General features: G+C 34.3%; 1 protein-coding gene across 4 annotated transcripts in view; it reads left to right on the top strand.

Annotated features, from left to right (window-relative positions):
• The window catches only part of mylk4b (myosin light chain kinase family, member 4b), a 29,800-nt gene extending 5,444 nt beyond the window's left edge, over nt 1-24,356 (top strand). The window contains exons 1-15 of one of the 4 annotated variants that reach the window (XR_007829992.1): nt 14,229-15,338; nt 16,199-16,286; nt 17,885-18,245; nt 18,746-19,017; nt 19,102-19,207; nt 19,554-19,647; nt 20,666-20,775; nt 20,885-21,026; nt 21,118-21,188; nt 21,273-21,401; nt 21,480-21,632; nt 21,710-21,788; nt 21,876-21,924; nt 22,797-23,019; nt 23,115-24,356. Coding sequence is in view for 3 of the 4 variants with exons in the window: in XM_051138855.1 (XP_050994812.1) it covers nt 14,835-15,338; nt 16,199-16,286; nt 17,885-18,245; nt 18,746-19,017; nt 19,102-19,207; nt 19,554-19,647; nt 20,666-20,775; nt 20,885-21,026; nt 21,118-21,188; nt 21,273-21,401; nt 21,480-21,632; nt 21,710-21,788; nt 21,876-21,920 (2,154 nt within the window). In the remaining variant the exon portion in view is untranslated. Of the gene's footprint in view, nt 1-2,306; nt 2,595-14,228; nt 15,339-16,198; nt 16,287-17,884; nt 18,246-18,745; nt 19,018-19,101; nt 19,208-19,553; nt 19,648-20,665; nt 20,776-20,884; nt 21,027-21,117; nt 21,189-21,272; nt 21,402-21,479; nt 21,633-21,709; nt 21,789-21,875; nt 21,925-22,796; nt 23,020-23,114 lie in introns of those variants that run through there. The other 3 variants (XM_051138856.1, XM_051138855.1, XM_051138857.1) reach the window with 3 other exon arrangements.

The following is a 24,356-nucleotide window of genomic DNA, read 5'->3' as shown; positions in this document are numbered from 1 at the left end:
CAAAATCAGCATATTAGATTGATTTCTGAAGCATCATGTGACACCGAAGACTGGAGTAATAGCTGCTGAAAATTCAGCTTCACTGTCACAGGAATAAATTAAAAATTGTAACATATTCGAATACAAAATGGTTATTTTCATGAATTTTTGATTAAATAGATGCAGCCCTGAAGAGACTTCTTTCAAAAATATTAGAAATCTACCAACCCTAAAAGTTTAAACAGTAGTGTATATGGTAGAGTAAAAGAGATCAGTTTTTTGTATATTATTTTAAGCTAGTTATGTTGTACTGTTTTACATATGCCCACAGAGGGCACTGTATTACCATGAATCGCTCCAGATTATAACTGTGAAGAAACTTCCAGTTTGTTTTTGCAAATTGAGGTCATTATTGTCTGTGATATTTGACAGCATACCACAGTTAATTTAAAAATAACTTGAAAACAAGTTTAACTTTCTGTTGAAATGTTTATACTTTCTTCACTTACAGCCTATGCCATACTTCTGGTTATTTTTATAGAGATTGCACATGCACACTTTAACACACAGTCCAACATACACATACCAGCACACCCAAAAACGTTTATCAACTTCAAAAAAGAAGCAAGGTCATGTATACCATAAACATGCTGTGGCACTGTGTATGTTTACTGAATGTCCAGGAGGGGGCGCCATTTCGTGTAATATTTTATTGCATTGCTTGCTGACTCAATAGGGTTTACAAAACTAACATGTCTTATGATTACACTTATAACATTTCTCATGTTATATCAGTAATGTTTTAGACAAAAAAGTTTAGAATTAATTTTTTGAGTAAGAATATCTCTTTATGCATATATCTTTTGTTCCATTTATTTGATCAAAAATACAGAAATAAGTAATATTACGAAATATTATTGCAGTTTAAAATGACAGTTTTCTATTTTAATGTACTTTAAAATGTAATTTATTCCTGTGATTCAGAGCTGAATTTTTAGCATCATTACTCCAGTCTTCAGTGTCACACAATCCTTCAGAAATCATTTATGCTGATTTATTATCAGTGTTATAAGTTAACTACAACTACTTAATATTTTTTTTTAATCTGTGATTCTTTTTTCAGAATTCTTTGATGAGTAAATTGTTAAAAAGAACATTATTTATTTCAAATATAAATCTTTTAATAATAAATCAGCATATTAAAATGATTTCTAAAGCATATGACACTGAAAACTGGAGTTATGATGAGTTTTTTAAGTAATTTTTGTCAAATAAATCCAGCCTTGATGCGCAGAAAGGGCTTTAAAAAAAAAACATCTTACTGATCCCAAACTTTAGAACTTTATTATATTATTAATTATTATTTATTATATTACTAATATAATAAATTAGTATATTTATTATATTACTAATATTATTAATCGATATTACTGTTATTATTAAATTGATATCTCCTGCTTATGTTGCTCTGATTTCCATGCATATTTTCTGTTTTTTATTTTTTTATTTTATTAAAGCGCAGAGAGATTAAATTACTGTGAAACAGTGTTTTAGTAATAATGTTCCTGCTAAAATGTTCAGAATATACAGTGCAACCACAAAATGTCACAAACATCACAAACACAAACTTCTGTTATATAATTATCTGTTATATAATATAAACTCTTTCTCATAAATACTTGTCATTTTGTATTACTGTATATTTTATATTACAGTGTATTGTGACTGTGCCAGATGATCTATAGGGTGCAAAGCAAACTCAGAAAGAAGTAACCCAAGAACTGCAGTCTATTTAAATCAGATCGCTACTGTTACGGTATTGAATCCACCCCCCAACATATTTCTTATCGCATTGTGAGTGTGATTACGCAGCCTTGGTGTTTTGAATAGCTGTTACTGTGTGTTTGAATGTCAGTGTGCACGTGCACATATCTCCAGTCTGATTATAGTAGTCACACATGTGGAGAATCTATGACAAGTTGCCATTTCTCTTTAAAATGTTCTAGAGTATCAGTGTACCTGAGATATGCTGAGTATGCTGCTCGCATATGGATGTGTCAGATTATACAGACCATGTGCCATTCACCCCATTGTGTGTGTGTGTGAGTGTAAGTGAGTGAGCACTTTAAGTGCTGTGTCTAACGTTAAAGGATACATCGAGTTCTGCTAACTGCCCTCCGTTTGCCGTGGAGCCAGAGTTCCACCTGTCCACCTCTTGTCTCGCTGACTGACAGATGTTTTGCTCCTTATATGGAAGAGTGGGAGCGTTCTCTCCCCGTTACCCACGTTTCTCCTTTGCTGTGACTGCCCACTTTTCGCAACCCGTAGCTCGCCTCTACGGCTCATGTCAACAACCGGACTGGCGTTAAAAGAAAGAGAGGTAGACAGTCTGCTAAAGCAAAGTTTAAGAAAGTTAAAAAGAAAAGGCAGCGGTTGTAAGGAGCTGGATAAGTGTGAATGTAGTTGCCATGGAGAACTTTTTGCAGGATAAGGACCTTTGGATTGTGGGAAGTGTGTGTTTGGTTGCATCCATCCTATGGAGACGATTTTGGAATTTATTTACATACAAGAGGAAAAGAGACAGCTCACCAGAAAGTGCATCTATTAACATTCAGGTACAAATTTAAGACTATATTTAAATTTGACTTTTTTTTTTTTTTTTGACTTTTTTATTTTATTTTATTTTGCGTGAATCCACACAATTGTATTTACATGAAAATGTGATTTGAATGGCTAAGCAATGTCTTACAGTACATACACTACCAGTCAAAAGTTTTTGAACAGCAGATTCTCTTCTGCTCACCAAGCCTGCATTTATTTGATCCAAGTACAGCAAAAACAATGCAATTTTGTACAATTTTAAGTAACTGTTTTCTATTTGAATATATTTTAAAATGTAATTTATTGTGATTAAAGCAAAATTTTCAGCATCGTTACTTCAGTATTCAGTGTCACATGATCCTTCAGAAATCATTCTAATATGCTGATTTGCTGCTCAAGAAATATTTCTTATTATTCCAAATATTATTGTCAATATTTAAAACAGTTGAGTCAAATTTTTCAGGATTCTTTGATTAATAGAAAGATCCAAAGATCAGCATTTATCTGAAATAAAAAGCTTTTTTAACATTATACACTATACCATTCAAAAGCTTGGAGTCAGTGTATATGTATATACATATAGGGGGGGAAAGAAATATAAAAATGAATACTTTTATTTAGCAAGGATGCTTTAAATTGATCAAAAGTGACGATAAAGACATTTATAATGTTACGAAAGACTTCTATTTCAGATAAATGCTGTTCTTCTGAACTTTCTATTCATCAAAGAAACCTGAGAAAATTCTGTTTTCACCATAATACTAATAAATGTTGTTTTGAGCAGCAAATCAGAATCACAGGAATAAATTACATTGCAAAATATATTCAAATAGAAAACAATTATTTTAAATAGTATTTTTTCTATAATAATAATAATAATAATATTATATATATATATATATATATATATATAACATAGCTAGACAAAGTCTTTTTTTAGATTGGGGTGGTAGTCTGGTTGAAAACACCTGCAATGAATGGCTGAACTTATAGTGACGCACAGAAGAAATAGATTTTAAAGCTAAATATAATGATGTGATTGAGGGTTGTGTCCATTTTAAACACTCCTCTGGGATATGGAGAATCAAAAGTGTACATTTTGTTTTGATTTGAAATGGATTATCTAGCATTTTTTCACAAAGCAGACAGTTTTGATGGTACTGATTACATTTAACATGGGATTAAACTGAGTGATCTATAGAACCCATATGCGTAAGTGTGTATGTACTTAATATCACAGAATATTTACTTAATTTAATTCATAAATCTTTTTTTCTATGACATGAAAAGTAAATAAGATAGACTTCTTGTAGAACAAGTGATGTAATGTGACATAACACAATTAGCACATATTCTGAACATAAGAATCACAGAAAGACTTGTTACTAGAACACTTGACTCATGTTTTTCAGTATATAGCTATGCTTAATAAATCAATTAATTTCTAAATTGTCACAACATTTTGAAAATCAAATGACCAAACTGCACTGTTAATATCTACTTATAGAAACTTACAGACAAGACATGTAAAAAGAGTGATACTGTAATTCACTGTCTTCTTTTCCTCATGATAGTTTTGACACTATTGTAATTTCAGTGATCTGCCCTCCTACCCAAGTGGCATTCAGAACAACATGTGGCTCAACCACAGGCACTAGTGTTGCTTATATAGTGCATGAGGTAATTATAACTGTGACTTATTATTGGTAGTCATAGTTAGGCTAGTAACAATATTTGTTTGACTTCCCATCATGCTCTTGAAAGGGTACAAAGGAGGTTATGTCTTAGATGTCACAATTTTAAAGGCATAGTTCACGCAAAAAGAAAATCTGTTATCATTTACTCACCCTCAAGTTGTTCCAAACCTACAGACCAATTAATTGTTTGTAAACATCCGGGATGTGCACGTATCATGGTTTCAAAAAACCTGGGAGAGATAGCCTTTATGGCTAGAGAATTACATGGATACGGTATAAAATAGTTAGATGTAAAAAGATTCTAGATTATATTGATTAGATGTCATTTTCAAAATGTTCTCCGCATATTACAAGAGCTTGTCATCCAGCGATAAGCACTGTTATTCAACGAAATTGACGTTAATTAGTGGGATAGTCTTACAAATCCGAAACAGGGATGTTTTGTGGGCGGTTCAAGTAGCAGTCTATGGGGCCATGGAATAAATGAATAAAAAAAGGTACATTTGATTTTATATTTCAAAATTCTGACTTTATTTTCACAATTCTGAGATTATATCTCACAGTTCTAATAAGTAAAAAAAACAACTTGTCATTCTCTTTTCCCCTCAGCTCAGAATAGGAGTTTACACTTCTGACTTTTTTCCCTCAGTTAAATAGAGTTATAAAGTCTGAATTAGGAGATATAAACTTGCATTTGCGAGAAAAAAGTCAGAATTGTGAGATAAAATAAATGTTATGTAAAAATGTTAATAGTAATAGGTTTAAATAATATTTCATGCTGTAGCTGTAGGGATAATACAATACGTCCCCTATGAACAGCATATGTAACTGTTATGTAGACCTGTTGTTTAAATCCAATTTATGCTTTAAAAGTAGAGTAATCATAGCAGTTTTCATCCAAAGTACGCCCGTTTAAACACCTGTGTTTAGCTTCAAATGGCGTCTTTGATGGCAGTATTCTATAAAAATTATTTGCATTCTGATTTTGACATCAAAAGGCACAAAAATATATATTTTTCCTCTTATTCTGTGGATTTTACCCATTTACCTCCACTGGTTACCAGTGTTTTTCTGCAACCATTATGCGCGCACAGCTGCAAGTGATGTAACTGTGACGTATACACCAAATTGGAGTTTTTTTCTTCTGTTGAACAAAACAAATATATGGTTACCAACATTCTTCAGAATATCTTGTTTTGTGTTTAACAGAAGAAAGAAACTCCTACAGGTTTGGAACAACTTGAGGGTGAGTAAATGATGACCTTTGGGTGAACTCTAGAAACTTTATTTATTTATTTAGTGGAGAGGACAATCATGCAGTAACATGATTCTTGTTTTCATGCACAATATGAGATATATATAAATGTTTTATTTTAGTGTAATATTCACAATTATAGACATTTGATTTTTTTAAATCAGATTTTGCAATTAGATATTTTAAGATAAACAAATGTAACGTCTAATATCTAATCTATAGTGAAAAGTGGGATTTGTGGCTTAAAAGGGATAGTTTACCCAAAAATGAAAATTACCCCATCTTTTACTCACCCTCAAGCCATCCTACACTGTCAGAAAAAAAGGTACAGTGAAGTTGCTGGGGCGGTACCCTAAGGTACAAAGTGAAAAGGTGTATCACTTTTAAAGTACTAATATGTATCTTTAAAGTACCAATATGTATCTTTAAGGTACCAATATGTACTTTCAAAGTACTAAAATGTACCTTTAAGGTGCTAATATGTACTGTTTAGGGGTAGGTAAGGTACAAAGATGTACCTTTTCACTTTTGTACTTTAGGGTACCGCCCCAGCGACAGAACTGTACCTTTGAGATTTTGAAGCCCAAAAAAGTGTATCCATCCATCATAAAAAGTACTCCACATGGCTTCGGGGGGGTAATAAAGGCCTTCTAAAGCAAATCAATGTGTTTGTGTACGAAAAATATCTGTGCTTAAAACTTTATAAACCGTAATTTCTAGCTTCCACTAACTGTCATACTCGTGTTCACGAGGAAGTTTCGTTACTGGTGTTTTGTTTTGCTCTCTCCACTGCGTTTCCCTGTTCATCACTTCATATCATACACTGGAATCTCAACAGCCATTCACTGCCATTATAAAACTTGGAAGAGCCAGGACATTTTTTTAATATAACTCCAATTGTTTTTGTTTGAAAGAAAAAAGTCATACGCCTAGGATGGCTTGAGGGTGAGTAATTCATGGGGTCATTTTCTTTTTTGGGTGAACTATTCCTTTAATGCATAAAAAGTGGAATCTACTACTGTGATTATTTTACTGAAACCTAATGTCTAAAAATCTAAAGATAAGCGTTGACGTGTAAGGAAAAGCTCAGAAAATATACTGTTACTCCTGAAATAATCTGTCCCTTGGTTTAGAACAGCGTGTGCTAATTTGAAAATTCTGGCTTAACTCAAGTCTTCTTGTCCTCAAGTCTGATTTAGAGCTGTCTGAGGAGGTGAAGAGGGAGTTTCATATTGACAGCTCTGCATCATGAAGAACTGCAGACTTGTTAGTTAAGTCTCAGGTGTCGCCATGTGACCATATACAGAGACATCTGCCATCTTACAAAATTATGTAGGCCTAAGCTTAACCCTTTAACCGATATCTCTACCGTACGGTTAAGATAACTTTGATAGGGAATAAATCTATAAGGAAGAGATGAGAGAGCAATATTTCCAGTTTTCAAGTGAGAGCAGCAGTTTACAAACCTCAGTCACACAGAAGGGAGATTAGTGCTGGTCAGTCATTAGATAATAGGGTCAAACAAGCAATCAAGGAAGTAGGGATGAAACTATTAAATTGTTGGGAATAGGGTAGAGAGTAAAGAACAGAAATATAGCAAAATATATGAGAAATGCAGAAATTTTTATTTATAATAATTATCCAAATCATGCGTGACAGTATGGTTAATATGTCAGTAAAAGACATGGTATACCTAGCATATATAATGTCATGTGGTTATATATATTATACAGACATTTAAAAATATATATTTTTTAACTTTGTGGACCCTAAAGGTTATGAGATGTATCCAAGATACTAATAAAGTTAAAGGAATGTTTATTATTGCAAAATAACTCATGAAATAGTTCAAGATTTACCATGGACTGACATCTCAACCGTATGGTAGAGTTTTATAAAAAACAGAAATTAAAAAAAAAGTGCTTTAGGCTATTTATTAGATGTCTACTAATAAGAATTTAATTTAATTAAATAATTTTTTCATTAGCTCCTTTTAGGGATGAAAATTAAAGGGTTAACATTTGTGCATTTGAATTGCATATTATTGCATATATTCATTCATTTGGATTACACAGTTTTAACAATCTTTTAAAAATGTAATAAACAAAACCAAAAAAAAAAAAACAAAAAAAATATCTGAATAAATAAGCTTTCAATTGGTTTGTTAGGACAATATTTTTGGCTGAGATACAACTATTTGAAAATCTTAAATCTGAGGGTTCAAAAAATCTAAATATTAAGAAAATCACTTTTAAAGTTGTCCAAATTAAGTTCTTATCAGTGCATATTACTAATCAAAATTTTGATATATTTACGATAGGAAAATTACAAAATATCTTCATGGAACATGATCTTTACTTAATATCCTAATGATTTTATCCTAGTGATGATAATTCGATAAATCCGTGATTCTGGCCCATACAATGTATATACAAATATACCCGTGCAACTTATGACTAGTTTTTTGCTCCCTGGTCACATGCTATTTATATTAAAATGTTAAGTGAATGTGGTCACAAAAGCAAGCAAACAAGCAATTTTGCTTCTAAAAATTAAATGTAAAAGTAAATAAGCTCATTTTTACTTGTAAGTCTTAGGGATGTGTAGATATTTTACTAGAAAACAAGACAAAATTAAATGTGCATTCTCAGTGTATATTCTTATTTTATAACACAAACTATGAAAATTAGTTATGAAATGAAGTCAGGAGTGTCTGTTGGATCCTCTGTGAATGCACGTGGGCCAGCTGTTGTAGTGAGTTCATCAGTGTTTCCCTGGGACTCCCTCACGTCAACAAGTGCGCACACTCTCAGCCAGTGCCAACCACACTCTCACACACATACACTGAGGGAACAGGGGGAGGGGAACTGCTCAGTGACCTTCCTGGGATGGCAAGTTTAAAGAGAAATGGAGGGAGGGGAGGGAGGATGGAATCTATCAGGGGATGGGGGGCATTTTGTTACCTCCCACCCTGAAATAGCCTCCTGCGCATGCTCTTTCTATATATGCATACATTGACATTGAGATGCAGCAAACACACTCTTGTGGATGCATATGTGCACATTTCTAGTAAGGACTGCATTGGTGGTGTATGGTTACAAGCACACCTGTACATTTGTTCTCTTTCACACACGCAAATGAACATTCTCTGGCAGGTGCACACATTTCCATGTGCTTGTGCCAACATGACGCATCTAACACATTTATAAGGGGATTAGTTTTGAGGCATTAAAGAGGTGATTGACACTCAGTCTCTTCAGGTAGTTAAAGAGGTATTCAGCAGCAGTCTGATTTTATGGGCTGTCATCACCTTGAGACTGGTTGTTCTGGGGGCAGGGTTGTCATACAAGGGCAGAAAAACACTGTGGAGGTATTAAGTTGCATTTTTTTAAACCGCAAATTTCATGTGAGTCCTTGATGTTTCTATTAAGATCCCACAAAGTAGATTCCTGGGACACAGTTTATGTATGTAGTCTCTGCCCCCTTGTGGTGGATCACAGCAAATGTCAAACCTTAAAGGGATGGGTTACCCAAAAATTAAAAAGTTTTTCCAAATCTGTATTAGTTTCTTTCTTCTGCTGAACACAAAAGAAGGAATATACTTTATTATATTATTCTTTTGGCCAGATTTTTCACCGATTTACTGTCTGGACAGCAGTTGCTGAAAGTTAGAGATGGTCTGCAGATTTGAGTTGACACATAGAAAATAGAAAATTACATTATCGACACAGACTCACACTATAATTTTTTAACTTCACACCATGATTTCATTCAGTCAGAGAATATCATGTTTAATATTTTGAGCTGATTTTAGAACACCCCCATCTCATCCAAGATGTTCATATCTTTCCTTCTTCAGTCGAAAAGAAATTAAGGTTTTTGAGAAAAACATTCCAGGATTTTTCTCCATATAGTGGATTTTAATGGAGATCAACGGTCCAAATTGCAGTTTCAATGCCGCTTCAAAGGGCTCTACACAATCCCAGCTGAGGAATAAAGGTCTAATCTAGTAAAACTATCTGTCATTTTCTAAAAAAAAAAAAAAAGATGTACTTAACCACAAATGCTCGTCTTGCACTAGCTTGACTTCACACAATACATAGTAACGTTGGAAAGGTCACATGTAACGTAGACGGTAGTACCAACCCAGTGTTTGCAAAGTGAATGTGCAAAGAAAGTCAAACGCCCTTTACAAAAGAACGTAAATCAACAATGTTGGACAATTTTGAAGTTGGAGGAGAAAATGTGACTGAGTTTTTCACCAGTGTAGCTAGGTCCGTGGTTTTCCTGTGGAATTGGGCTACTTTAACACTGTTGCCGTGGGTTGTTTTTGATGTCCGCAGGTTGAAGCAACCATAGACATGTATGAAAGCAACCCCAATAACGTCACATTTAGCCCCTGGAATGTGAATTTACCAGGGGAAAAAACGTGTAGTTTATACCTCGGAATGCGATTTTTAACAGGGACCCACCTCGAAATGCGGTTGGACTAGTTTTGGGCTAGTTTTGGGCTAGTTTTGAGTAGCGGTTGGGCTGGTTTTGTTGTGAAAACCTCGCAACCCTGTTTTTCGCCCTACCTTTTTGAGCTGGAGTACACAGACAAGGAACTAACCGCACATGACTTTTACAACATGATTATGTAATGCGTGATGCTGTTGGTGTGTTTTGCAGAGCTAGTGCAAGATGAGCATTTGTGGTTAAAAAGTGTATATTTATTTATCTTCTTTGAAGAAAATGACCGATTGTTTTGCTAGAGAAGACCCTTATTCCTTGGCTCGGATCGTGTAGAAGCCGCAGTGAAACAATTTGAACCTTCAACCCGTTGGCCACCATTAAAGTCCACTATATGGAGAAAAATCCTGGAATGTTTTCCTTAAAAACCTTAACTTCTTTTTGACCGAAGTAAGACAGACATGAACATCTTGGATGACTTAGGATGTCTAAATTATCAGAAGAATTTTTATTCTGGAATGAAACAAATCCTTTAATTGCTTAGTGTATGATGCCCAGTTGATGCTAATTGACGCTGGTTAGAAACCTGTGCTAGGGATGCTAAAATGCAATTAAACCAAAATTACTGACAGAGGATTCTTTAAAAATTTGACCTCCTTGTATGTCATTTAATAAATCACATACTAATAGTAAAGTTTTTTACAGATACATTGCATGTATTTTGCTTTAAGTTTCGTTATACATGTAACAGCTGTTTAATGAATGTAAAGATTAAGTGTACAGTGGTTATAAGGCTCTAAACCTATTTTACCAAACTTAAAATCAGTGTAAAAAACTAAAGTGATTATCATATAATATAATAATGTGTTTTTAAGATCTGTTTGTTTAATACCATTTGTTGCAGCGCTGAAGTTATGTGACATCTGATGTGACTGTTGGACAGTTTATACAATCAGTCTGCAGCTGCTAAAGTACGAATTATGTCTCTGTGTGTGTCCTGTTTGTCATTCTACACATATTCTACACGCAATATAATCCCTAGCTCTTTGCCCATCTGTGATCATCTCTTCATGGCCATCATATCATGTTTCCCTATTATGTAACACATGCGATGCTATTACCTTCTATTACATCTTGTTACATTTCTGTTTGTTTATCAGCTTCTTTTCAAGACATTAAGGAAACATGAGTGCTATATATGCTGCTTGTCAAATAATTAAGATTTTTAAGTCTGCATATATTTGCAAAAATACAGTAAAAACATTAAATATTGTGATTAAAAATTAAAAAATCAGTTTAAATCCATTTTAAAATGTTACTTATTCTTGTGACGGCAAATATACATTTTCAGCAGTCGTTACTCCAGTCTTGAGTGTCACATGATCATTCAGAAATCATTCTAATATGCTGATTTGATTGTGTAGATTTATGTGAAATCTTTCCAATGAATAAAGGTCACGGCCTCTGACTTCACTGATCAAACCCATGCGTGTTATGCAACGAAATGCATTTCTATAGCAAGACACATTCCACATTCCATAATTATGTATCCATAAATGACACCTCATTCCATCTCCATTTGAGGCTTGTTGTTTTTGTAATCAGTAATTAAATCACAATTACACATAGTCCGGTATGTACGTACACAAACGCACTCCAACACACAAAGGAATGTGAGCACTTAGTCCCTTTTTATAAGCTCTTGTTGTCAGAACGGTGGAGCTCACTTCACATTATCAAGTTCCCATACCAAAGGCGCCAGCAATCCTCTCAAGATTACTGAATGTTCAGCGGCTAGCTATTAATACATCAGCCAATCAGAAAACAAACCATTACTCCTTTGAGCAATCAAGTGTGTGCTTGTAATGGGGTGGCCTATCACATACAGTGTGGCACACAACAAACTAGGCTAAAATAAGATTATTGTATGTTTAACTATGTTATCGGTCCCTCTGCTTAGCTGTTTTGTTAATATTTAGAAGCTATCGAGTTACAGTGTAGCGTGTGCAAAGGGCATTTAGCAGGACTATATCTATCTGTTTATGATACAAGTATACTGTAGAACTTGTTTGTGGATTGTATCAGTTTACTTGTAGTCTCTTTACTTGTGTGAATTTGTGAATTTAGTTGATTCTTTATTAAATTTATATTCCTTATGTGTGTTAATGTGGCAGAAAGAATGGGTGTTGGACGTCAGACTTCTTTATATGGCGAACAGGAAGATGATGTGAAAAGGTTAGCAACTATAGGCCAGTTTATTGCTGACAGGCTGAAAGATTAGTGTGTGGAAATTTAAGATCTCACATGTGTTACGTGAGCTAGAGGGGTGCTGGGATGATTTTAAAGGAAAATTCCTGGTTAAATACAAGTTAAGCTCTGTTGACAGCATCTGTGGCTTACTGTCAGTTGGCACAGAAAATGATTTCTTCTCAATCCTAATTTAAATCTTTAAACTCTAATGTTAATTAATGATACGTTATTGTAAATACACTACCAGTCAAAAGTTTTTAAACAGTAAGATTTTTATTTTTTAAAGAAGTCTCTTCTGCTCAGCAAGCCTGCATTTATTTGATCCAGCAAAAGCACCAATATTGTGAAATATTTTTACTATTTAAAATAACTGGTTTCTATTTTATATATATATATATATATATATATATATATATATTCATTATATGAATATATTTTAAAATGTAATTTATTCCTGTGATCAAAGCTGAATTTTTAGCATCATTACTCCAGTCTTCAGTGTCACATGATCCTTCAGAAATCATTCTAATATTTTGATTTGCTGTTCAAGAAACATTTATTATTATTATTATTATCAATATTTAAAACAGTAAATTTGTTTCAAGGTTTTTTGATGAATTAGAAGATCCAAAGATAAAAAGCTTTTGTAACATTATACACTATACTATATTCAAAAGTTTGGAGTCAGTATATTTTATTTATTTATTTTATTGTATTTTTTGGGGAAAAAAATAAATATAGAAATTAATACTTTTATTTTGCAAGGATGCTTTAAATTGATTAAATGTGATGATAAAGACATTTATAATGTTACAAAATACTTCTATTTTAGATAAATGCCGTTCTCCTGAACTTTCTATTTATTAAAGAAACCTGAAATAAATTCTACTCAGCTGTTTTCAACATAATAATAATAATAATAATAAATAATAATAAATGTTTTTTGAGCAGCAAATCAGAATATTAGAATGATTTCTGAGGGATCATGTGACTGGAGTAATAATAGTAACAATTCAGCTTTAAAATCACAGGATTAAATTACAATTTAAAATATATTTAAATGGAAAACAGTTATTTTAAATAATAAAAACATTTCAGAATTTTACTGTTTTTGCTGTATTTAGTATCAAATAAATGCAGGCTTGATGAGCAGAAGAGGCTTCTTTAAAAAAACACAAAAAATCTTACTGTTCAAAAACTTTTGACTGTTAGTGTATTTGATAATAAAAAAGGTCCCATTAGTTAATGCATTAATGAACAATAACTAAAAATGAGCAATACATTTGTTACAGTATTTATTAATCTTAATATAATTACAGTTGTTTATTGTTAGTTCATGTTACCCCAGGTCTATTAAATAATATTAACAGATATAGCTTTTTGTTTTAATAATGTTTTAGTAAATATTGGAATTAACCTTAAGATAAATAAGTGCTTTTTTTGAGTATTTTTTAATTTTAGTTTATGTTAACTCATGTAGTTATTGCATGTTAACAATTGGAACCTTATTGTAAAGTGTTGCAAAATATGTATATTGATTGTAGAAATTTCCCTGAGGTTTTTCAGGATTTTTCCAGTTATTCAACTTTTCCCATTATTGATGCTTTCTTAATAAAGACTAAAAAGCATTTTATAAATATTACATGTACAAATTTACAAAGTTGAACATGACTAAAATGTAGAATAAATATTAAATAATTTATTTATTCTAGAACAAATAATAAGTAACTGGAATAAATAGTCACTAGAATCTATAGACTGTTTAAATGTAATCATTTCTGATTTTTAAAATAATTGGAAATCACTGTTTCACTCAGAAACTGCTAGTAAACATCTCAATTCATTAAAAAGAAACAGAAAATAACACAATAAATTGATTAAACATGAAAAATTGTCTTTGCTTGTAAAACATACTCCAAAAGTCTTTGTTTTATTTGCAACTTCAAAAGTGTTTTTCTCATGCAGTTCAAATTCAAGCTCATACAGAGCTTCAAAGAACAACAAGACAGTTGAAAATAGAAGTCTGAGCCATTTCAATGTCTCAACAGCTATTCTGTCCCGGTTTTTCAGTCGGCTCAGCTGTGCACACCTGCTGTTGTTCAATCACACATTTGCACTTGGCTCATTGTGACTCATTGCGTTCTCTAGCCTGGAACAAAGGGATCACAATTACGTACAGTAACATGGAACACAGTCTCTTTAGCTGAGGTGTTGATCGTCAGTCGACCAGGAGAAATCTACAGTCGCTACATTTTAAAAAAATCTGTCAGTGCTGTTGATATGCCAATCTTTGAGTCCATTGAGCTCTTCTTCGCACCCACTCTGGTTTCAATATCTTCACACCTGGCTCTGGGATTCACACTCTAGTCGCACAACACAGCCCCTCCTCCAGAAGATAACAGCAACATTACACTGTCCACTCGCACACCGGCCAATAAGAGGAAGCATGCTGACCCCTATAAAAAGCATCGGTTTTGAAGCTGAATACACCAGACAGAGAGACAGCAAGTGAATGAGAAGAGGAACAAATGAACTGTATGTTCAAAAGGACGTAAAGAAACTAAACTTCTATTTGTTTTGACTCGTTTTAAAGTGTCATCATGAGCTCTAATCTTGTAAAGTCTCTTGCTCGGGTTTATGACCCCAAACCGCTTCACGCTCAGAAACGATCGAACGGCGGAAGAGCTACAGCAAGAAGAGCTTCGCTTTCTACCTCAAACAAACGTCCATCTTCACCACTTTCTAATCAGGCTTCCTCAAAATCCTCCTCACCTTCTGCGCTTGTACATATTGAAGGACAAGTCAGTGATCTGAGTGATAAGATGGACAAAGTCCTCGCCATGCAGGAAGCGTCTCTGAGACGACTGGATACCATCTGCCAAGATCAAGGCACAGGTGGACGCAGCGTGGAGCAGATGTTGTGTGACGTGCGAGTTGTTATAGAAACTGTTCGAGAGAAGGAGGAACAACAGGATCAGCGACTTGATGCTTTGGAGCGACTGGTCAGCGGCATTCAGCAGGTTGTCAGTTTTGTTGCTGAAGTGTTGAAACACTCAAGATTGGCCGATCTCTTGAAAAATAAACAGTCAAAATCCAGCAGCAGGGTGAGTTTAAATGTTTCATGCATCAAGTTCAGTGTTTGAAATGACTCCTTTGGATACATATTTCAAGTACAGATAAAACACTTACAAATAGCGAACAAATGAACCAAACAAATGAACAAAAACTAGTTTTTCAGTATACAAACACTGTGTGCGAACTTAATATTAGTTAGTAAAGTCCGTGAAGCAGCTGACCATGTGAATATAATAAAAAGAGGTTATTGTTACACAAAAGTGCACCTAGTTTTTTTTGTTTGCCTTTTTATTTTACCCATGAATTGTTCACATTCGCTTTTTATGTTGTGTGAAGTTTGTCTGTCATCTTTAATGTTGAAAACAAAAAAGTTGGATGCATTTATACATTAAGTGTTCTTAATTTCTTTATTCATTTTCCAAATTAGTTTTTTCCTCCAGGTTCTTTTCTAAAACATGGGTTGCCAGGTTCATTGTCCTTGTCATTGGCTTGAGCCATTTATAAAACAGATTGACTGATGACATGATGAATGATTCTCAGTAGCAGCTCAAGGACACAACTGTGCATTCAGCTCATAGCAGATGATTGTGTGTGATCAGAAATATCAGATTCATTGCGCATTAGCAGCTCAAAGCATTTGAATGAATGTATGTGTCATTGACTACATTAAAAGCAGGTGTTTTTATTTAAAGCACTGTCACAAATTATAATCTTGTTATTTGCAGTGGTTACACTGTATTATTATCAATGAAACGCTGAGGTTAAAAATAATACAGAATATTTTTCACTTACACTTTACACTTTTAAAAGATCCTTTGCCCAAACTATTTTGATCGTATTTTGTCATTTCTCTTTTTTTTTCTACTGTTGTTTCTTTTTCTCGATCTAGTTTAGAGAAAAGGATGGAAAGGAGAAATCTAAAGTGTACCAGAAGGGGTTGAAAACCCAGAAGAAAAAGAAACCACTGGATGCATCAGGTGAGGAAAAAAAATACCATACAGTAGAGTAGGGGTGTGTGATATACCAGTATACAGTATACACTATTAAACAGTAGAAATTTGTTAACAGGTAAAGATTTTGGACTATGGTCTCTATTGCAGTTACACTTTCACATGATGTTCCCACAGCCAGCATGGTCACAAACATGATTTTACGCATTGTGGGTTAAAAACAAGTGGTTTTAAGCCAATGAAACTCAATCAGCAGCAAAAGAGATGTGGATGTGAAGACGGTGCTTATAGAGCACGGGAGTATTGAGATATTTTTGCCACTTTATAGGCCTTGAACGGTTAAATACACACACTTGTATGTGTCAAAATGCCCGTCTTTGATATTATCCTTGTACACACAGTAATTTAGGTTTTATATGAAAGCAAACAGCTGAGAAAGAAAACACCTGTTTAACAGGATATTGGATCCGGGCAGCTCTTAAAGTGACAGCAGTCTTATATTCCTGGGTCAATATCACTGGGTTCCTTTTGGTGTCCTGTACATAAATAACTCATTTGCCATGATAACTTAATGACAGACTTTCAATTTTTGTCTACGAGCAAGTTTGTTTAGCAGAGCTTGTTTGTTTTGTTTTGTTTTTCTTGTACAACAGATTTTTTGTCTCTTCAGCGGCGGGAATTTCAACAAATTTTCTTTATATCAGTTTGATTACTTGCTTTTCCTAAGCGTAACATGTCCACCCTGTTAAATATATCAAATCCTCTTCAACAGCTAGACTAACTATTTAGCTAGTCACAGTTTGTTGTAAGCTAATATGCTTATTGAAGGTCAAAATGTCCACCCTGTCGTTGTTCCAAAATGTCCATCCTGTTGGCCACTTAGACTTGATAGAGTGGAAATACACATGACAGGGTGGACATCGCATTAATTTGTAGTTAATATTACTAAAAATTAAAATGAATGGGGAGAGGGGGTACATTAATGTGATTGAGAATGTAATTATATTATTTATTATTATTATATTATTTTTTTTGAAGTTGAATAAATGTTTCATTGTCATGTTTTGTCATGCTTTGTGTGTTCTGCTTTATGTGTCCACCCCGTCATGTGCTGGTCCATCCTGTCATCTTGATGATCTTGATTTTAAAATAATATTTAAAATAATAATTCAATCAGGTGCGGGGGCAATAACATGCAAACAAAAAACTGCATCCAAATATCACAGTTTTCTCCAAATAAAAAAAAATACATATGTGAATTGTATGAGTTTCTTTAAAAACACATCGTTTCCATAAAATCTTTTATGTATTTATAATTTAAAAGTAAACAAATAACTCTGTTTAGGAAAGGGACATTATACCTTTCAGAAAATATCATTTGCCTCTTAGTATTGCAATGAAAACATATTTCACAGTAATATATATATATGTCTATGACACTGGAAACAAGAATAATGAAATAGTATCAAAAAATGTTATATTATAAAGACTTTATTTAAAGCAAAAATAACTATATTGTGATATATATCATTACCGTGAAATAAAATAACTCATATTGTGATACAAGGTTTTCTGTTTCTACTATTTTCTTCTTTGCACTCATTTCTTTTTTCCTCCTTTTCAAGACTTAGTCCAGGCTAGTTTTGAAGAAGTGCAGAAGCTCAACGAACAGAACGATCAGCTTTCTCAGTGCACGGCAGATACAGCAGACAGCAAAGTTGTGCACCTGGATCTTATTGAAGAGGAGCAAGAAGGAGAGAAATATAGTGAAAGAAAAGATGACAATCAACAGGCAGCAGTGAAAGAAGAGGCAAGAGAGCAAGAAATTCCTGTTTGTGAGTTATTACAGATAGAAGAGGAGGATAAAAAAGAGGAAGAGGAAACGTTAAAGAGAGACGAGGCTTTATGGTTGTCTGAAGAAAGCCAACTAGCTGCTCTGAACACATCTGACCAGGCAGATGAAAGCATTACAGTCACACCAGAAAGGTACGTCTGGATATTTTGTTCAGCAAATGACTTTCAGATACAAAATGTAAAATGTCATGTATTCCTGTGATGGCAAAGCTGAATTTTCAGCAGGCATTACTCCAGTCTTCAGTGTCACATGATTCTTCAGAAACATTTCTTGTTAATGTTGAAAACAGTTGTGCTGCTTAATATTGTTGTTGAAACTGATACGTTTTTCAGGATTCTTTGATGAATAGAATGTTCAAAATAACAGCATTTATTTAAAACAAATTTTTTTACATTGTTTTTTACTTCACATTTTTGATCAATTTAATGTGTCCTTGTTAAAAAAATATTTAGAAATCTTACTCACCCCTAACTTTTAAAAGGTAATTAGATAGTGTAATTGATATACACATTCCATTTAAAAATGTAAAACTTCAAAAAATGATAAATGTATATAATTAATTATATTTTAAAATAAAACGTTTTATTTTAGTATCTTATTATATGTTTTATACCTCTCTATATTCATGTAGCTGTGAGGAGAATCTAGATATAACTCTCAGCACTAAGAGGCATGTTACTGACGAGAGTCTGACAGACGAACTTAAAAAAAGCCGAGTCGAGGAGGCGCCGGACGAGGAGGAGGAGGAGGAGGAGGAGGATAAGGAATTGAAGGAGGAAGAGGTGGTAGAACTTGAAGCAGCAGAGGCACTTGAAGCTGCAGAGGCGGGACCAGAGAGACCAGAGGAGGGGACAGAAGAAGAGAGGAAAGATGCAGAGCCAGTAACTGACGAATATATCATTGGTAAGAAAATAGTTGTAACGTCTAAGAATAACTTCCTTTTTTCCTTTCCCCTTTTTGTAGTTACATTTCCTATCTTTTCCACAGATTCATCTGCTCCTCCACCCGCACCATTTGAGCACCGTCTAGTGACAACCAAAACCCACCAGATTACAAGTTACTACACTATCAACAAAGAGGAAGTTCTTGGAGGGTGAATTAGTATTTATATTGCATCATATTACATTAGTTTTGTTTACATCAAAGGAATTTTTAAAGTAGGATGCCTGTGATATTAAACATATGCCATAAGATTGCTAAGCATTTTAAGAGCCTACAGGACACATGATACACAAGGGCATGAAAGTGACAGACAGGTGTGTGTGTGTGTGGGAAAGAAAGACGTTGAGAGAGTAGGACGTGGAATATTTTTAGCCCTCAGTGAAAGTAAATACCAAGAAACAAGATAAGACTACAGTAAATTTCCTTTGCAGTGTTAAACGGGATGTGGGATTGTGATTTAAATGTGTTATTTTTTTGTCTTGTTTTTATTTTAATAGTGGACGCTTTGGCATGGTGCACAAATGTGTAGAGAAATCTTCTGGCCTCATATTAGCAGCCAAGATCATCAAAGCCAGGAGTCAGAAAGAGAAGGTAAATTGCAGTGTCCATTTTAACACGTCATACCATGACTTTGTAGCCGTAGTTTTAAAAAAAAACTCAAATCTCAAAACACATGGCCGCCATTGGCCGACGACATTTGAGCACCTGTTACAAAAGGTTCCAGGGGCCGATTGGAACGAAACTCAATGGGCCTGTTCGACTCACAGCCCCGAAGGTCTGAGAGAAATTGTAAATGATTGTACGTTGTGCGATTTTTGAGACATATGTGCGATATTCATATCATACGATAGAACTCATCATTCCGGACAGCTTTGCCTCTAGAACCACTGCTTACAATCAAACTGTTTGTTAAATGATTGAGAAGATGTAAAAAACCTACTTCTGCGAAGTGGTCCTAGGTGTTTCGCTCAATCTGGAAAAAAACACTGCAGTACAATTCTCTGGACTCTCTAGGCCAATAATTATTTAAAAGATGTATTAAAAAATTACCCTTTGGAAAACTATAACGGGGTCATTTAGAAAAGGGGCCTGTCCAAATTTACCCAAAATCTTATAAATTCTAAAGGAAAACTCAAAACTTCATGAAACCTGCTGAGCACATGTGACACAAGCATGCAAAGGGGAACAGTCCACAGCTGGAGCTATAACAGTCATAAACATTAAAAAACATAATATTTCTTTGGTAAATTACCAGGTTTTGCCAAAAATGCTTTTGAAATCAATAATTTAGGTAGTTACAGGCTTGCTAAATAATGTCTTTTTTCATATGTGCTTAAAATGCCTTAAAGCACTTGACCCCCAGGTAATCGCTGCTTGCAGCTATACGTTTTTATTGTTTTTCCAGTTTTAATTTTAATTTATGTTTTAGTAATGTGGTTATGTGCTTTCAGTGAGCACATATTTCAGCTTTACTTTTATTAACAATTTTTTCATTGTTATAACAGTTTAGTTTGTTTTTAGTGAATAACAGCACTGGTTCACAAACCATTTCTGTAAGACAATAATATAGTAATGAATCTTTGATTTTTACACACTTTTGTCTTGTCAGGAGATAGTAAAGTGTGAAATTGAAGTGATGAACCAGTTGAATCATGCCAATCTGATCCAGCTCTACGCCGCCTTTGAATCTCGGCATGAAATGATTCTAGTGATGGAGTAGTAAGTTACATCGACAAACGCATGGAAGTTTTACACACAGACGTCTTCTCTCACTAATTAATCTAATCTGTGCATTGTTTCTATTTTGTGTACCCTGTGTACCCCCAAGTGTTGATGGTGGAGAGCTGTTTGACCGGATCATAGATGAGAACTACAAGCTGACCGAGTTGGACACAGTGTTGTTCATCAGACAGATCAGTGAAGGGCTTCAGTATATGCACAAGATGTACATATTACACCTTGATCTAAAGGTACCAAACATGCTCTTGAAAATAATATATATTTGAAGAGCTGCATAAAAAGAACAGGATGTTTGAAATACCTGTGTTTATGTGTCAACAGCCTGAAAACATTCTCTGCGTCAGTCGACAAACAAACAAGGTGAAGATAATTGACTTTGGGCTTGCAAGGAGGTTAGTATTTGTTTCTGTGTTTACAATGTGTCATGGATCTACTGCGTTTTATCACGCCAGTTTGTTCTTCATCTTGTTCTTCAGATATAAACCAAGGGAAAAGTTGAGGGTGAACTTTGGTACACCTGAGTTCCTGGCTCCTGAAGTCATCAACTATGAATTTGTCTCATTCCCAACTGATATGTGGAGTTTAGGAGTCATCACTTACATGCTGTGAGTCCATAGATATCAATTAACAATCATAATAATACCAAAAGGAGAGAATTTTATAAAACATACTTGTGATTGTAGGCTCAGTGGCTTGTCTCCGTTCCTGGGTGAGGATGATAATGAGACACTAAATAACATCCTGGCATGTCAGTGGAGTTTTGAAGAGGCAGAGTTTGCCGACATCTCTGAGGAGGCCAAAGACTTCATTTCACGCCTGCTTGTGAAGAGCAAAAGGTTTGTGTGTCTCCGGAAATTGCCTAAATCTAAAAAAAAAAATCACACTTTTAATTCTGAATTTCTTTTTTGTGCAGTTGGAGAATGAGTGCATCCCAGTCCCTGAAACACCCATGGCTTTCAGACCGAGCGCTGCACTACCGTCTGCACCATAAGGTTCATAAAACCTTTGAGTTTGTTGCTAAATAAGTGCAGTAGTGAATTAATGCAAGTTAAGAATTAATGAACCTGTTTGTCTCACAGAAAAACAAGTGTCACTCTTCACATGCTCCTCCCTCAGAGGAATAAACAGGTAAGATGCATAATATGAAATATGTTAAAGGGATAGTTCATCCAAAAATGAAAATTCTCATGTCGTTCCAAACCTGTATGTCTTTCTTCTTCTAAACACTAAAAAAGATATTTTCAAGAATGTTGGTAACTGTTTTGGCTCCGTACGATGGAAATCAATGGGAACTGAAACAGTTTGGTTTCCAACATTCTTTAAAATATCTTCTTTTTGTTCTGCAGAAGAAAGGAATTCATGAGGGAGGAGTAAACGATGAGATCATTTTCATTTTTTGGTGGACTATCCCTTAAAAGTATTAGTTCACTTCTGGAATAAATATTTCCTGATAATTTACTCATCCACATGTCATCCATGATGTTCATGTCTTTCTCTCATCAGTCGAAAAGAAATTAAGGTTTTTGAGGAAAACATTCCAGGATTTTTCTAGAGTTTTTCTAGAGTCTCTATAGTGGACTTCAATGGGAGCCAACGGGTTGAAGGTGTAAACTGCAGTTTCAATGCAGCTTCAAAGGGCTCTACATGACCCAGCCAAGGGATAAGGGTCTTATCTAGCAAAACGATTAGTCATTTTCTAAAAAAAAAAAATTAAAATTAATAAACTTTTTCTTGCTTGTCTTGCACTAGCTCGGCCTCATGCTTTACATAGTCAAGTTGGAAAGGTCACGTGTGACGTAGACAGAAGTACCAACCCAGTGTTTACAAAGCGAACAGACGAAGAACTAACCATGTGTGACCGTTTTAAAGGGGTCATCGGATGCAAAGTTCACTTTTACATGTTGTTTGATTATGTGTACACATCTACCCTATAATGATAAAATTAAAATTGTTTTTTAATTAATCTGTAAAAATAATATCCCTTTTTCAAATCGAGCCAGATGCCTGTCGGTGTGGCGTCACACCAGAGGCCGCTCCCACGATAGTTGATTGACGTGAGCGCCTTACCTCAGACCCTAAATCAGCTGTAACAGTCCAACCTCTATTGTTTCGATGCTGGAGCAGGGATGTAAGTTAGACAAGAATATCTCAGATTGAGCGATTGCTGGATACCTTAATTTCTTTTCGACTGAAGAAAGAAATTACATCTTGGATGACAGTGAGGTGAGTAAATGATCAGGATTTATTATTCTTGAATAATAGTTAAAAAAAGTGATTTTTTTTTAGTTCTCATAACTTTAATTTCATGTTTCCTACAGTGATCATTGGCTCTCCTAGTGCCTTGGTGACACACTGGACCAATACTGTTGTACCTGAACAACTACACAACATCTGTTTAATGTTACAGTCAAAAACTGAACTGTACAATGTCTATTACCTTTTTACCTCAATCTTAAGCTAAAACAACATACAACACTTTAAAAGTACAGCTCTCCACTTGTGGTACAAGAATATTTCACCATTTTGTTAAATAGTAACTATTTATGGCTCTGTGACGAATTTGCCCTGTGCTCCAGTCCTGGTTCAAGTGGGTTTTATCTGTCTAGTAGCGGTTGTCTTATGGCAAATTACTACATACAGTTAATACTACAGTGAGTTGAACTTGTATGTGCACTTTATTACAGGCCAGGACTGGAGGACGTATGTGAATGACTAAGAGTGCACCAGAAATCATCATTCATACTCTATACGCACAAATGTATTGAGTCTTATCATGGTAATATTCTGTACATCGCTGCCTGGTTCATGGTAACATTTCATTGACGTAATATTTATGAAGGCATTAGAATTCACACAGGAAACCGTACTGTATTATACACTTGAAACTCTAGCACCCTTAATGCCAAAATCTTGCAAATAATCTGTCATTTTTGAATGTTATGTCTTTTCAGGAAGTCTAAATATCAGAGTTCGGAGTTTGTCTGTGTGCATGTAGCTACTGTTACCTGATACAAATAGCCATGACCCAAATACAGCTCTCACTTACCACATTTTATTCTGTAATGTCATTTAGAGGGTTTCCTTTAGGGCAAATGTATTGTTCAAAATGAGATGTTTAGAATCCCATGAGCTCCACATGCTTGGCTAATGCTGCTGATCTCACACTTTATTGTATTTTTGTTTTCAATTTTTTAAAATGGAAATTTGAGACTGGGACACTAGCTTCAAGACTGTCTGTTTTAATTATACGGTCTTGCTCACTCCCTCTCTTTGTAGTAGACACCTCACCTTCCATGAAGGCAAATGAAGAAACAGCACACTACCTACAAATGTATTGTGTGTTTTTGTGTGGTTCTATATATAAAGATACTGTTTTGGTTTGATCACCTTCTCTGATGTTTACTTGAAATGCTTTCACAATATAGCAAATGGGGTGAAATTTACTGTACGTCAGGCTAACAAAGTAGTTTTTAGACACTAGGATTCTAAGTGAAAGCTGAAAAAAACAGGACTATTACTTTTTGATGTGTAAGCATTAATAAAAGATTTATTTATTTTTA

The sequence above is a fragment of the Labeo rohita genome, chromosome 20 (assembly GCF_022985175.1).
Source record: "Labeo rohita strain BAU-BD-2019 chromosome 20, IGBB_LRoh.1.0, whole genome shotgun sequence".
Classification (NCBI taxonomy): domain Eukaryota; kingdom Metazoa; phylum Chordata; class Actinopteri; order Cypriniformes; family Cyprinidae; genus Labeo; species Labeo rohita.
Note: the sequence above shows the minus strand (reverse complement) of the source record. Positions and strands in the feature narration are given on the sequence as shown.